Consider the following 16,369-nt stretch of genomic DNA (forward strand, 5'->3'; position numbering starts at 1 on the left):
CAAAAAAAAAAAAAAAAAAAGGCGGAGCGCATTGAGCTTTCTTTGCCTAGGGTACTTACAATCCACTGCTGATTACACATTCACCTTTTCTGCTTGGAGCGAAGCGAAAGAGGAAGCAGATGGGAGCAAAGCGCCCGCGGCTCTGGGCGGCAAAGCGTCCGGGAGCCAAGCGTCTCTTTTTCGATCTCTTTGTTCTTCCTGCTGCTTGGCAAAGTGGTCCACTACAGATTAACGGTGAAAGGAGCTCTTACACGCTGTGTGAAATCTCAATTAAAGCCGCTGCTCTGAGCACCACGCTCAGGACTTCAGCAACCCCCGTGCGCAGCGGCCATCTTCCTTGATTGGGCTTTTTATTGTTTTTTGCTGTGTTGGGTATCAACCCCAGAGCCTCACACATGCTAGGTAAACACTCTACAACTGAGCTACATCCCCAGCCCTCACTGTGTGTTCAAGATGCTGAGCATACAGTGATAGTGAATAATCGAGGAACAGCCAGGCACAGTGGTGCAGTAATTCCAGGTACTCAGGAGGTTCACTAGTTTGAGGCCCACTTGGGCAACTCAAGGAGACCCTATCTCAAAGTAAAATATATAAAGACACATAGAGGTCTAGGGATTTAACTCAGTGGTAGGATGCTCCTGTATTTATCCTTACTGGCAAAAAAAAAAAAAAAAAAGGAATAATCAAGAAACATAACAGTTCATGTCTAAATTTCTATTATGCATTATGTTTTTCAACTGGTACAATCTTTTTTTTTTAATTTTAATTTTTTGTTTTAATTAGTTACACACAACAGTACAATGACCTTGACATATCATTTGAATCAGATGGGATATAATTTCTCATTTTTCTGAGTGTACAGGTTGCAGAATCATATTGGTCATGCAGTCACATATATTAATAATAATGTCTGTTTTATTCTACTATCCTTCTTATCCCCCCAACCCCTCCCCTCCCCTCCCAACACTTCTCTCTACCTAATCTAAGGAAACGCTGTTCTTTTTTTTTCTTTTTTTCTCACATCTTCATACATGTGTTTTGTATAAAGATGAGGGTCTCCTTCCACCTTCCATGCAATTCCCCTTCTCCCTCCCTTTCCCTCCCACCCCTCTTCCCTATGTAGAGGTAATCTTCTTCCACTGCTCTTCCTCCTTACCCCATTTTGAGTCACCCCCCCTTATATTAGAGAAGACATTCAGCATTTGTTTTTTTGGGATTGGCTAACTTCACTTAGCATAATCTGCTCTAATGCCATCCATTTCCCTGCAAATACCATGATCTTATTATTTTTTAGTGCTGAGTAATATTCCATTGTGTATATATGCCACATTTTTTTTTATCCATTCATCCACTGAAGGGCATCTAGGTTGGCTCCACAGTCTAGCTATTGTGAATTGTGCTGCTCACGTTTCTTTCCAGCTCTGTGTGACTGTTGTGTTAATATTTTCCCCCTATAAATCTATATTGCTCTTGTATAGTTCTAAAATCTCTATTTTGTGGAGAAAAACAATGTTAACAGTTCCCAATAATACATCATCTATGAGCAAGTTTTCATTATTAATACATTTATAGTTAGACTCTATGTCTACAGATTTGACTTCAATTATTATTTAGAATATAGTCATTAGTTTCATAAAAGGCATACCATTTCTGGTGGTGTATAGAGAACTCAGGGTCAGGGATAGGATGCTATGTTAAGGGGGAAAGGAGTGAAGGTATGGGATTAATCTAATTTAGCAACTTTGGAGTAGAACTCTAATGAATAGACAGGGGTAATTTATGGAAGAATGTATAAATTCAAACTCCTTATCTGTATTTAGAAAATTATCCTACGTATAAATAGTAAAAGTTAGGAGGTTGTAAGTGGGATAGAGGGAGGAAGAAAAAAATAACAAGGAAAGAAAGAAAGAGAGAGAGAGAAAATAAAGGGGGGGTGAGGTGGGGCCTATGCAATTCCTCTATATTATACTATTCTGGTGATTCAGTTCTTAAAGTCCAATTTCATGCAAAGTTCTTGGTTTCACATATGTTGAGGTTGTGAGGACCAGAGGGGGAAGGGTAGAGGAGAATGGATGAGAAGAGCGAGAAAAGAAAAGAAAGAAAGAAAAAAAAAGTCTACGGCCATACCACCCCGAACGCGCCCGATCTGTCTGGTACAATCTTTTTAAAATTTTTTCCATTTTTTTTTTGTGTGTGTGTGTGGTGCCATGTGCATGTGAGGTAAGAACTCTACCAACTGAGCTATTTCCCAAGCCCATACATTTTTCTTTTTTAAAGCCACTTTTATATTAAATTTACTGAGCATGTTTTCCTAGGCCATGTCTAAAACACCCCAAAACAAAACAAACAAAAAATCCAATATTGTCAGGCAAAAAAGTAAAGACACTTAATTTTTTTTTAAAAAAAGAGAAGTCTACTAATAAGCATCATAGGCATATGGGTTTCAAAGATGTGGCAGATGTACAGTACTTCAAATCAGATGGTATGTCCCTTACTAGTGACTAGTGGGTACCTCTTTTCCTTTGAGGAAAGTGATTCTAGCATAGCTAGAATACCAGCTTTATTCTTCTACTTAAAACAGTATCTGTTCCTTTACCTATCTTAGGTGTTTCATAGTTATACGCATTCTAGCCAAATAAAATAAACACACCCCAAGAATATCATTCAAATAATGTGAGAATGAACTTCACAGTAACTAAATGATGAAAAGTAGGCATAAGTTTTCCAACCACTTTTACTCATATGAACACCACTACAAGCACCAGTGTCCTCCTACCTCCACATTGGGGATGGTTTGTTTTTTCCCTCTGGGAGCTTCAAAGAATAACTGTTCTTTAGCACCAGTGTTGACCTGTAAAAGCTTTCCTTAAAAAAATAAAAAATATATAGAACATACTTATATCATATAAATACTTACATCATTAGTATAATGTTTCAATTTTATGGGAAAAAATAAGCTTAAGTATAAAAAATCATTTTCCTCTCCAAATCAAAATATTTTAAGATATTGTATTTTCTTAATCTCCATATAATTAAATTCATAAACAGCTTAATTTTTTATTTATGCAAATACATAGAAGCTATTTGTTTTTAGGCATATTGAAAAAATCTTAGAAACAAATGTTGAAATTTTTTTAAATGCATGCAAGTATTTTGTTTAGCAATACCTAAGAGAATCCTTAATTTAAAATATTAAAGTTGAAAATATAAAAATATAACCCTTAAAGGTAGCATTTAAAATATTTAACATTTATTTTAACTTATCAAACACTGTCATAAAATACAAAGATACTCATTAAATTATGCTATATAATTATGGTTATTTTTAGGAAATGCATATTAACTAATAGGAAAAGGAGGTTAAAATACTCATTAACATTTATATTTCCAAATTTGAAGTTTGTCAAACTTATCAGATAATAACTAGTACATTACCTAACTAAAAATCTTTATGAACAATATATTTATATTATTCCACAAACTAAACAACTTATTACTGTACTGTCATTTGAATGACATAAGGTAAAGTACTAAGAAAGTTTACAGCATTCCCTTTTAGATATAAAATAAAGTAGTGGAAAATAATTTTGAGAATACAGTTTATTTTTCACAAGGTTTTTGATTCTAACAAGATCCAAACAAATCATGTTTAGCTACACTAAATCAAATTTTAGTGTAATAAAATTTATTTATAAATCAAACTTTTATTAAATATTAAACTGTTTGAAGTCTTACCTCTAATATCCCAATCAATATGGGTTATGCAACTTGTAGCTCCTTTGCATATTCCCACTCGTTTACTACTCATTACATTATATATATCTATAAAGCTGTCATGGGATGCCACAGCCAGATATTTCCCAGATCCTACAACAGAAACATATTTTGGCATTTTCTACTTGTGGAAATGTTTTTACACTCTGCAACTAGAGTTAATTTTCTTAATATCTTTTTGGAGAAATCTTAGGTGCTTCATAAGTTACCTAGTATTGAACAGATGTATTAAATGATAAATGATTACATTTTCAAGTACATTAATAACTAACAAGGGGCTGGGGCTGTAGGTCACTGGTGGAGTGCCTGCCTTGCATGTGTGAAGCACTGGGGTTGATCCTCAGCAAGACATAAAAATAAATAAATAAAATAAAGGTATTGTGTCCATCTACAATTTAAAAAAAATAACATAATAAAGTAAATTTTAGTGAAACAAATTAGTTCAGTGGAGAGCAAACTGTCAAAATTATATATGATGTAATTTTGGTATGTTTTCATGACCAAAAAAACTCTTTAAATTTAGAAAAAAAAGATCTAGACCAACATAAGTAAATTTTGCTTAATATTGTATTGTATTATAATATATTATAGTAGGTTTTTTAAAAAACTGTATTATAGTAGGTTTTTAAAAAAAATGTTGTTAGTTATAGATGGACACAATATCTTTATTTATTTTTATGTGATGCTGAGGATCGAACCCAGTGTCTAATACGTGTGAGGCAGGAGCCCTACCATAGAGCTATAGCCCCAGCCCTATAATAGGTTTGTAATAAATAATGACTGCAAGAAAACTGGTATGTATGAGTAAAATTAATGCATTTTCTTCCTTGTGGTGCTGGGGATTAAACCCAGGGTCTCTCACATGCTACGCTACATCCCCAGCACAAAGTAATACAATTTTAAAAGCACTAAGAATATCAAGAATGTCATGAAAACAGTCAAGCTCTTTTTATGTTACAAATGAGAAAGGTGAAGTTCAGAGTAGTGTCCTGGCCCAAGTCATATGGAAAATTTAGTAATAAGAATTAGCACTAAGCAAGATATTTGCATAATCAAATACAGGGCTTTTATTTCTTACTGCTCCTTCTAGTCAAAAAAGTAAAATTCCAAAATAAAACAAGCTAATATAAACCACACATTGATACATTTACTCATATTCAGACCAAAGTTAATAATCAAATAAACGCAATCTTACCAGGTGAAAATCTAATATCTGAAATAATATCTTTTCTGTGGTGAAAAGACACAAGATCCTCTAGAGTATCTGCATTTGCCATTAAGAAACTTCCATCATTGAGCCCTACAGCTAAAGCTTTTCCATCAGGAGAAAAACAGCAACATCTTCCACCTGGTAAAGGAAGAAAAGAGTATGTATTAGGAAATTTTCTTTTTTAAAAAATACATGCTTGAAGGACCTTTAATTTCAAAGAAGATGCCTATATTTATTATGGCTTCAAATCAACATAAAAAAGGAGTCAAGAGATGCAGATGAAGTTTTCTATGAAAATTCCAGTAAGAAATTCTAAAAAAAAAAAATTAAACTCATTTCTAAATGTAACCAAACTGAGTACTGATATTTGTCTTAAAAGAAATTAAGCTGAAAAAAAAAGTTGAGATTGCCTGTCTGAGCCAAGTGCTGAGAGGGGTTACAGGAAGGTGTCATCCTCCTTTCCTAGTCCCCCAGGCACTATGTTTTCAGACAAGGTCTGGCTTGATCTCCCCCCATAAGCAAATGGCCGGCAAACTCCAGGGAATCCAGGCATGGTTGCTTCTTCCCTGCAGCCTTGGCTAACAAGGCAGAGCAGTGGGAAAACCATGCAGTTCTGTGTGGGGAGGCAGTCCTGGGTGAATGTTGTGCCTGGGTGCATGTGATGACCTACAGGAGCCTGATATTTGTACTGCTATTTATTTTTGTGAAGAAGCAATCATGCACTTGCAAATGAACCTACAATGGGACCCCATGTCCCTGTGGGACACAATGTTCCCAAAGACTTAAAAGAGGAGAATGACACTCAACTCTTCAGTGTTCAGAACATCAAGTATGAATCCCAGCAACTTGCAGACGCAAGTCTGCTACAACTGGAAACCCAGGTAAATCAAAGTTGCTACAACTATTTGTACAGGATGAAACTTTTGGATGCCATCCTTGCCTCTGAGATCCCATTTCATGCTGAAGGCTGGCACCACCGTTCCTTAATGGGCAATAATTTCTGCTCCTCCTTGCTAGATCTGTGAAACACTATTACTCCTTTCAAAGTTGTATGGAAGACCCTCACGGATACCCTGCTGAATAGCCAGGCACTAGCCTGCTGTGAGACAGGGGTGTTTAGTTAGAGTGAGTACCTGTGCCATCAAGAGACCCTAAGTGAGCTGGCCACCATGGTCAAGGCAAGAATTGGGAACTTACCAGCACCAACCATCAGCTGGAGACCTCATTCCCCTGAAATCTCCCCAGCTATCCAGGTGACATAAGTCCCTCCCCTCCGGTCAGAAGAGCAAATGTGTCAAGAATTTCCTGGAATTGAGGAGCTTTATGTGGCATTTATACACAATGGAGTATTACTCAGCATTAAAAAATGACAAAATCATGGCATTTGCAGGGAAATGGATGGCATTAGAGCAGATTATGCTAAGTGAAGCTAGCCAATCCCTAAAAAACAAATGCCAAATGTCTTCTTTGATATAAGGAGAGCAACTAAGAACAGAGCAGGGAGGAAGAGCATGAGAAAAAGATTAACATTAAATAGGGACGAGAGGTGGGAGGGAAAGGGAGAGAGAAGGGAAACTGCATGGAAATGAAAGGAGACCCTCATCGTTATACAAAATTACATATAAGAGGAAGTGAGGGGAAAGGGAAAAAAAACAAGGGAGAGAAATGAAGTACAGTAGATGGGGTAGAGAGAGAAGATGGTAGGGGAGGGGGGATAGTAGAGGATAGGAAAGGCAGCAGAATACAACAGACACTAGTATGGCACTATTTAAAAACGTGGATGTGTAACCGATGTGATTCTGCAATCTGTATACGGGGTAAAAATGGGAGTTCATAACCCACTTGAATCAAATGTATGAAATATAATATGTCAAGAGCTTTGTAATGTTTTGAACAACCAATAATAAAAAAAGAAAGAAATAAACAACAACAAAAAAAGGATGCCTATAACACATTGGAGAGCACTTTGATGGAGCTGAAGGACTCTCACTGCAGACTGAGCCAGACAGATGTGATATACGAGGTAGGCTACCTGCTAGGCAGCTCTCAAGAAATCTGGCTCAGTAGACCCAAACTGTGTTAGACAAAGCTCCTGTTGTGTCCAGGGTTCTTAGAGCTTGTGTATAAAAGGTCATTCTCCAACCCTTTCTTATAGGTTTTTTTAAGAACATCAGCTACGATTTTATTTCTCCCCAGTAGCATTTTTTTTTTCTGGATTTGAATTCATATGTCATTCTTGTTTCTAACAAAGCTTCCTTAAACAAAAACTTGTTTTTGGCCATAGTTCCCCTACTCGGTTCTAGACCATTTAATCCCAAAGAGTAGAAGTAAGGTGTCTTCCCCATTGTACTCAATCCATTGGTAACCTCTGGGTTTAGGTTGTCTCAGAGTTGTTTGGTGGAAAAGGCAGACAGGAACTGGGGTTGCAGGCAGTGAGGAAGTGTGTGTTATGTGCAACAACTTACCCTGGCACTCCACTTAAACCAAGATGTGTTGAAACTTTAACACAACTTTCCTCATATGCAAGGATCTGCCCTTCTACCTCCATTCAATCTTCTTGTGAATACACTGAATAAAAGAGAATGTTCTGATACCTGATATGATCTATTCCAACATACAAGATGGTATACAGGAATGGTTTTCCCTAATAAGGCAGTGTACTGGTCTGACTTTAGTTGTTGAATAAAATGAACTATTAAAAAGCAACAACACAGGGCTGGGATTGTGGCTCAGCAGTAGAGCGCTTGCCTAGAGCGGGTGGGACCCGGGTTCTATCCTCAGCACCACATAAAAATAAAGGCATTCTGTTGTGTCCATCTATACCTAAAAAATAAATATTAAAAAAATGCAACAATACAGAAATTAAGTTGATGAAAAAGAAAAAGAGATTTTACCTATTAACTAACAAATGCCAATAACATAAGTGGAAACTTTTGGGGGTGGGGGGAGAAGACTGCTATCTTAGTAGATTCTACCCAAGAAATCAGAAATTTAGGAAATGAGGCCATCTTTTAAAATGCTTTAAAATGTTTTTTAAAATTTGAAAATAGGTTCTGCCTTTTCTTTTTTAAAGACAAACCCTTGGGAGTTTTAATTCTATTTTGTACTTGCCCTATGGGGCCTCCACTGCTTTTCTATGGGAGACACTCTTAATTTAACAGATGAGAATATTTTGAAAACAAAACAAAACAAAATAAAAGGGAAATTTGACAATAGGTAATTATTAGTTAAAGATAGAAAAATCTAGGTTTCAAAACTACGCAAATGATATTAATATTATTGTTAGTATTAATTTTTTTAAAAAAGGTTAGTACTACACTGATAAATACAGAACAATGGGCTTACTCTGACAGCAAGAGATGCAGCAAGCATACAAAAACCCTAAGGCTTTTGAACCTTTCATGAAATAAGATGGAAGAGGGATGGGGTACAGCTGTTACAGAATGAGAATAAGTAGTCATCTAATTAACAAGCATAAACTGGCAATGAAGAAATGTAGGATGTAATTTGAGATCTGAGAGTCGAGAGATGACCTGGAGCAGGATGACAGCAGTGGAAATGATGAGAAGTGGTAGGATTTGGACATGTTTGAAAATACATATGAAAGAACTTTAACCAACTGAGTGTAGAGTAAGTGGTGGTTTCTGCTTCAATGGTGATGCCATTTACTGGTATGAGAGAAACTAGACAAGGTACAAGTATTCATTTCTGTACCACTTTGGGTAAGGATGCCTAAGAAGTTCAATTGAAGACAGCAAAGAGCCAGTTTGACATATTAATTCTTCTCTGGAGATCAGGGGGTACAGGCAAGAGATATAAAAATATGAGGCAACAGCATATAGATGGCAGTTACATCCATGAAATAGAATAAGAACTTTTTCTTAATTTTATTGCTGCTTAGCTCCAAATTCACTATTTTAATCCCATTATTTTTTACTGAAACTGAATCCTATAAACATTTTTCCTTTGCCAACTGATTTGATTTGTGCTAGTAAAGGTACTAGAGGGACAGTGCAAGGCCAAAGCAGAAGGAAGGAACTTTGCTTCCTTCTGGTGTCTAGACATTAGCAGATTAATGTTTTTTTTTTTTTCCTACCATTATAACAAAGGATTTCCTAGACCAGTTGTGACACATGTCCTCTGGCAAATTTCTTTACCACTGGTAGGTGGTACAGGGTCCTGTGGCATGCATGCACTCTCCACAGAGAGTGGTAGAGGAGTTTGATCTTCAAGTTCATTAGCCTTAAATATAGTAGCTGCTTTCTGCAGTTGCTCCTTATACATCTCTTAAAATATTTTTAAGCCTTCTACTAGTTAACCACCTTATATTAGTTAACACATCATAGTCTTTGGGCTTGAGCACAGTGCTGAGTCCTTACCAGTAGGAAACGGGATGCTGATAATCCAAGGCATGCACTGGTGTCACAATTAATCAAGTTACTAATCCTGCCGTTGACTGTAATAAACTACCTATTAAAGTTAATGCCTTGGAAGCCCAAGAGGCTGCTGCCCTTGACCACTATAATAATGATGACTACAAAGACAAGTAAAAAGACAGTGTTGTGAAACAGATTCCTCTGACTGCATGAAGAATCTACAGAAAGACGTAATGAGCTCAGGTCCTTAAATTCCTAGCATGAATTGCAGTCTGAGAAAGCTTCCACAGCGAGTATAAAAGAATACCTGACATTATAGTCACTAAAATCTAAACACAAATTTCACTGTCTGCAGATATAGAATGTCAACTGAATTATACAGCTTCACTAAATTTCTTGTATGGAAATTAGGGAGCCAGTGCAACCCTTATGGAAAGCAGTTTGGTTGTGATTAAAAAAAACTATAAAAAATGAGAGGGTGGGCCAAACTTGATCCATAAGTTGATGCTTGTTGTAAAGGAATAAATCTAAAAGCTTAGGAAGGTAGGAAGTTGCTGCTCCTTTTTTTTCAGTGTTGGGGATCAAACCCAGGGCCTCAAAAAACTTGGAATGGAACCACCATTTGACCCAGCTATTCCACTCCTCAGTTTATACCAAAAGAACTTAAAAATCAGCACACTACAGTGATGCAGCCACATCAATGTTTATAGCAACTCAACTTACAATAGTTAAACTATGGAGCTAACCTAGGTGCCCTTCAACAGATGAATGGATAAAGAAAATGTGGTATATAGACACAATGGAATATTACTCAGCCCTAAAGAATAATGAAATTATGGCATTCTTAGGTAAATGAATTGAACTGGAGAATATTATGCTAAGAAAAATAAGCCAATCCCCAAAAGCAAAGAATGGATGTTTTCTCTGATAAACAGATGCCAATCCATAATGGGGGAGGGTTGGGAAAAATAGAGGTACTTTGGATTAGGCAGAGAGGAGTGAAGGGAGGGGAGGAGATATGGGGGTAAGAAGGATAGTGGAATTGAACATTACTACCAAATGTACATATGATTACACAAACAGCATGATTCTACATCATGTACAACCAGAGGAATGAGAAGTATACTCCATTTTATGTATGATGTGTCAAAATGCATTCTACTGTCATGTATAACTAATTAGAACAAAATTTTAAAAAAGAAATAAAATTAGGGCACCAAAAGGGCACATCTCGTTGGACTTAAACAAAGGTGAGATCTCAAACTTCTGTTTTTCTGAGTCTCACCTGCTTTCTTTCCCTGTGTTTAAGAAGTCTGACCTTTTGGGGCAATTGCCTTGCAAAGGAATGCTCATCTTTCTGAAGAACTAGCATAACTACCCGTTGCCACTAGACTCATAATTTGGGTCAAATCTCAGCATGCTGTAGGGCAGAGATGAGTAAATTTTTATTAAAGGAATAGACAGTACATGTTTTCAGTTTTGCAGGCCATATAATATCAGTCATAGCTACTCAACTCTGTTACTGTACTGTAGTGCAAAACCAGCTCCAGACAACACATAAGTAAATGGGCATGGTTGTGATAAAAAAAAAAAAACTATAAAAATGAGAGGGTGGGTCAAACTTGATCCATAAGTTGATGCTTGTTGTAAAGGAATGAATCTAAAAGCTTAGGAAGGAAGAAAGTTGCTGCTTCTTTTTTTTTTTTTTCAGTGTTGGGGATCAAACCCAAGGCCTCATGCATGCCAGGCAAGTGCTCTACCACTAAGCTACATCAACAGCACAGGGAGGTATGAATGTTAAAGCAGATTTTTCATTAGCAACCTCATACCCACCCACCCACCAACTATATCTACCCCTTCCCCTAAAGTCTAGAAATAGTTCCTTCACTAAGGCAATGACATATTAAGGGCAGCACCTGCATCTTAGCAAGCCCTGTAACTGTTCTCCTATGTAGGTCAGGAATGACCATAGGAGAGGTTGCCATTGATATGGGCTCCCTGATTCAACAGGAACCTTGAAGAAGCAGAGGCCAAGTGGCAGCTCTTAATCACTAAAGCCAAAATAGATTCTTTTACAGAAAAGGACGGGAGGAATGTACTGATAATCAGAATACTTTAGTCTGTAGGGATTTCTGTTGATGGCTAATTAAGCACATTTCTGTATGAATGAAATAGGTAGGCTACCAGATTAACAATTTATTTAACAGAAGAAACTTCAGATGTGGTGGCTAAAAACCTGACTTAAATTCCCACAATGGAGAACCATAGATTCTCAACCAGTTTTCAGACCTAAGCCAATGTTTATACAAGGAGCCCCTTACTGAGGGGGAGGCTAGAATCCAGTAGAACTATCATAAATATATGACACATATCTTCTCCCAAGGGAACTGTGGCCACTTAAGAGAATGGCCGCAAATTGGAAAAAGAAAATATCCAAATTTTCAAGGATTACTACACATAAAATCTGAATTGATTCTAATTTTTAGGACACAAAATGATGTTATTTTCTACCATTGTGAAAGATTATGGGGATCATATATAATAGATGAAATCTTAGGTCAAGTTTGAATCACAGTAGGACCCACCCAATTCCTAAATTACAATACTTGGCAACTGGTAGACTCTTCCATGCTACTGTTATAATCCATGGGCTAAAGGTCACTATGATACAAAGAACTGGGTGGAAGCCTCTGGAGATTCCCTTCTCTACCAAGACGATAAACCAGAAGCAAAATGTTGAGCCCAAGAATTATAAAAATCAGTAACACTATCAAATACTTGAAATATGCAGGAGTAGGGATATCTATCATATCATGTAAAATTGCCTGTTGGGTCTATATTAAAATTAGATGAATTTTAGATAATAACTGAATAATAAATTTAATCAGGTAGTGACTCCAATTGAAACTGATCCTCCAGATGTACCATCTTTACTGGAACAAATTAATGCAGCTCCTAACATTTGGTGTGCAGTCATTGCTACTAGACTCATTGCCTTGGTTAATGCTTTTTTTCTCCTTACCAATTTGAAAGGACCACCAAAAGCAGTTTGCTTTTACCTGGCTTGTACCTGAGTATACCTTCAAAGCCTTGCCTCAGGGTTATTTCAACTCTCCTGTTCTCTGCCATAATATAGTTCACAGAGATCCTGAGGGTCTTGACATTTCACAAAACATCTCAATGGTCCACTACATTGATGACATTATGCTGAATGGATCTGGGAAGCAGGAAGCAACAAGTACTTTAGATGCCTTAGTAAGACATGTGAATCAAGAAAGTGGCTGATAATAACTCAGCCACCTAGGCACCAGCCACATCAGTGATGTGTCTGATGTCTATTGGTCTGGAGTATGTCAAGATATTCCCTCCAAGGTAAAAGACAAGTTGCTGTACCTCCCATCACCTATCACATGAACAAAAGGAGCAAAACACTGTTAGCCTCATGGAAGCAACATATACTACATTTCAGAGAAGCTGCTTCTACCCACCTAACAAATAATTTTGCAAGTCACTGAAAGGCTTCCAACTTGCAGTGAGCACCAGAGCAAAAGAAGGAAAGCTGATTTTTCACTTGGGAAGAATGAGCCAGCAGATCCAATGACACTCAAAGTATATGTGGTACATAGGGATGCTATATGGAGCCACTAGAAAGCTACCCAAGGAAAATCATACTGAAGAACCATAGGATCCGAGAGCAAATTCCATGCTCTCCTTTACAGATAATTATTTTCCTTTTGAGAAGTAGCTTCTAGATTGCTACTAGACCTTGTCAGAGAGTAAATGCCTATGTCACTATGTATCCTATACTTCCAATCATGAATTGGAAGTACATGAGCAATCAAGCCATGGTTTGAGTGTGCACAGTGGCAATATATCAAGTGAAAATGATATACAACTAGTCTTTTTTCTTATTTGTCCTAATTGTTTGTTTGTTTGTGTGTGTGTGTGTGTGTGTGTGTGTGTGTCAGTGCTGGGGATAGAACCAAGGGCCCTGTGCATGTGAGGCAAGCACTCTACCAACTAAGCTATATCCCCAGCCCTTTTTTGCTGTTGTTCTAATTAGTTATACATGACAGCAGAATGCATTTAGATTCATTGTACACATATGGAGCACAACTTTTATCTGGTTGTACACGATGTTGAGTTGCACCATATTTGCAGTCATACATGTACATAGGGTAATGATGTCCATATCATTCCACCATGTTTCCTACCCCATGTGCCCTCCTCTCCCTATTCTCCCCTTTGCTTAATTAAAGTTCCTCCATTCTTCTCCTACCCCCCATTATAGATCAGCAACCACTTATCACAGAGAACACTGGGCCTTTGGTTTTTTTGGGATTGGGCTTACTTCATTTAGAATGATATTCTCCAACTCCATCCATTTACCCGCAAATGCCATAATTTTATTCTCTTTTAATGCAGAATAATATTTCACTGTGTATATGTACCACAGTTTTTTTTTTTATACATTCATCTATTGAAGGACATCTAGGTTGGTTCCACAGTTTAGCTATTGTGAATTGAGCTGCTATAAACATTGATGTGGCTGCATCACTATAGTATGCTGATTTTAAGTCCTTTGGGTATAGATCGAGGAATGGGATAGCTGGGTCTAATGGTGGTTCCATTTCAAGTTTTTAAAGGAATCTCCATATTGCCTTCCAGAGTGGTTGCATCAATTTGCAGTGCCACCAGCTATGTATGAGTGTACCTTTTTCCCCACACCCTTGCCAACAATTATTGCTTGTATGCTTGATAACTGCCATTCTGAATGGAGTGAGATGAAATCTTAGTTTTGATTTCTATTTCTCTTTTTTTATTAAATTATTTATTCTAATTTGTTATATATGATGGCAAAATGCAATTCATTTCATATTACACATATAGAGCACAATTTTTCAAGTCAATACACAAAGTATTTTCACACCTTTTGTGTCTTCATACATGTGCTTAGGATGTCTAACTCATTCCACCATCATTCCTACCCTCTTGCCCCTACCCCACTTCTCCCTCCCCTTTGCCCTATCTAAAGTTCCTCCATTCCTCCCATGCTCCCCTTCAATTGCCATTATGAGTCAGCACCCTCATATCAAGAAAACATTCAACCTTTGGTTTTCGGGGATTGGTTTACTTCACTTATTATTATATTCTCCAACTCCATCCATTTACCTGCAAATGCCATGATTTTATTCTTTTTTAATGCTGAGTAATGTTCCATTGTGTATATATACCAAAGTTTCCCTATCCATTCATCTACTGAAAGGTATCTGGGTTGGTTCCACAATTTAGCTATTGTGAATTGTGCTGCTATAAACATTGATATGGCTGTGCCCCTATAGTATACTGTTTTAATGTTGTTTAGGTATAAGTTGAGGAGTGGGATAGCCAGATCAAATGGTAGTTCCATTCCAAGTTTTCCAAGGAATCTCCATACTGCTTTTCATATTGGCTGCACTAATTTGCAGTCCCACCAGCAATGTATGAGTGTGCCTTTTCCCCCACATCCTCACCGACACACACTGTTGTTCGTATTCTTGAGAGGTGCCATTCTGACTGAATGAATATTTTTTTCATATGTTTGTTGATCAATTGTATATATTATTCTGAGAAGTGTCTGTTCAGTTCCTTAGCCCACTTATTGACTGGGTAATTATTATTATTTTTTTTTGGTGTTACATTTTTTGAACATTCTTTATATATCCTGGAAATTAGTGCTCTATCTGATGTGCACATAGTAAAGATGTTCTCCTGCTCTGTGGACTCTCTCTTCACATTCTTGATTAATTCCTTTTCCAAAAAGAAGCTCTTTAGTTTGAACCCATCTCATTTATTAATTCTTGGTTTTATTTCTTGCACTTTAGGATCTGGTTAAGGAAATCAGGATCTAACTGACATGGTAAAGAACTGGGCCTACTTTTTCTTCTATTAGGCACAGGTTCTCTGGTATAATTCCTAGGTCCTTGATCCACATTGAGTTTTGTGCACGGTGAGAGATAGTAATTTAATTTCACTTTGCTGCATGTGGATTTCCAATTTTCCCAGCACCATTTGTTGAAGATGCTATCTTTTCACCACTGTATGTTTTGGGCACCTTTGTCTAGTATGAGATAACTGTATTTATGTGGGTTTGTTTCTGGTCTTTTATTCTTTACCATTGGACTACATGTCTTTTTTGGGGCCAATATGATGCCATTTTTGTTACTATAGCTCTGTAATATAGTTTAAGGTATGGTATTATGATGCCTCCTGCTTCACTCTTCTTGCTAAGGATTTCTTTGTCTATTCTGGGTCTCTTATTTTTCCAAATGATTTTCATGATTGTTTTTTCTATTTCTATGAAGAATGTTGCTGGTATTTTAATTGGAATTGCATTAAATCTGTATAATGCTTTTGGTAGTATGGCCAGTTTGACAATATTAATTCTTCCTATCCAAGACATGGGAAATCTTTCCATCTTCTAAGGTCTTCTTCAATTTCTTTCTTTAGTGTTCTTCATTGTACAGGTATTTCACCTCTTTTGTTAGATTGATTCCCAAGTTTTTTTTTTTTTTTTGAGGCTGTTGTGAGTGGGGTAGTTTTCCTAATTTCTCTTTCTAAGGGTTCAGCACTGGTGTATAACAATGCATTTGATTTATGGGTATTGATTTTATATCCTGCTACTTTGCTGAATTCATTTATTAATTCTAGAAGTTTTCTGGTGGAGTTTTTTTGGATCCTCAAAGTATAGAATCATATTGTCGGCAAATAGTGATATTTGAGTTCTTCTTTTCCTATGCATATCCCTTTAGTTTCTTTTATTTGTCTAATTGCTCTGGATAGTTTTTCAAGGAGTATGTTGAATAGGAGTGGTGAGACAGGGCATCCCTGTCTTGTTCTAGTTCTTGGAGAATGCTCCCAATTTAGAATGATGTTGGCCTTGGGCTTAGCATAGACATCTTTTACAATGTTGAGGTATATTCCTACTATCCCTAGTTTTTCTAGTGTTTTGAACATGAAAGGGTATTGT

General features: G+C 36.9%; 1 protein-coding gene and 1 pseudogene across 1 annotated transcript in view; one reads left to right on the forward strand and one right to left on the reverse strand.

Annotated features, from left to right (window-relative positions):
* Eml5 (EMAP like 5) overlaps positions 1 to 16,369 on the reverse strand; it is a 194,718-nt gene that overhangs the window by 46,235 nt on the left and 132,114 nt on the right. The window contains exons 25-27 of the mRNA XM_048799527.1: positions 4,970 to 5,122; positions 3,736 to 3,867; positions 2,777 to 2,865 (exon numbers count right to left, since the gene is read on the reverse strand). Coding sequence (XP_048655484.1) covers positions 2,777 to 2,865; positions 3,736 to 3,867; positions 4,970 to 5,122 — 374 coding nt within the window. The remainder of the gene's footprint in view (positions 1 to 2,776; positions 2,866 to 3,735; positions 3,868 to 4,969; positions 5,123 to 16,369) is intronic.
* Positions 5,646 to 6,421, forward strand: LOC107143328 (annotated as a pseudogene).

This window comes from Marmota marmota, unplaced genomic scaffold, assembly GCF_001458135.2.
Source record: "Marmota marmota marmota unplaced genomic scaffold, marMar, whole genome shotgun sequence".
Classification (NCBI taxonomy): domain Eukaryota; kingdom Metazoa; phylum Chordata; class Mammalia; order Rodentia; family Sciuridae; genus Marmota; species Marmota marmota.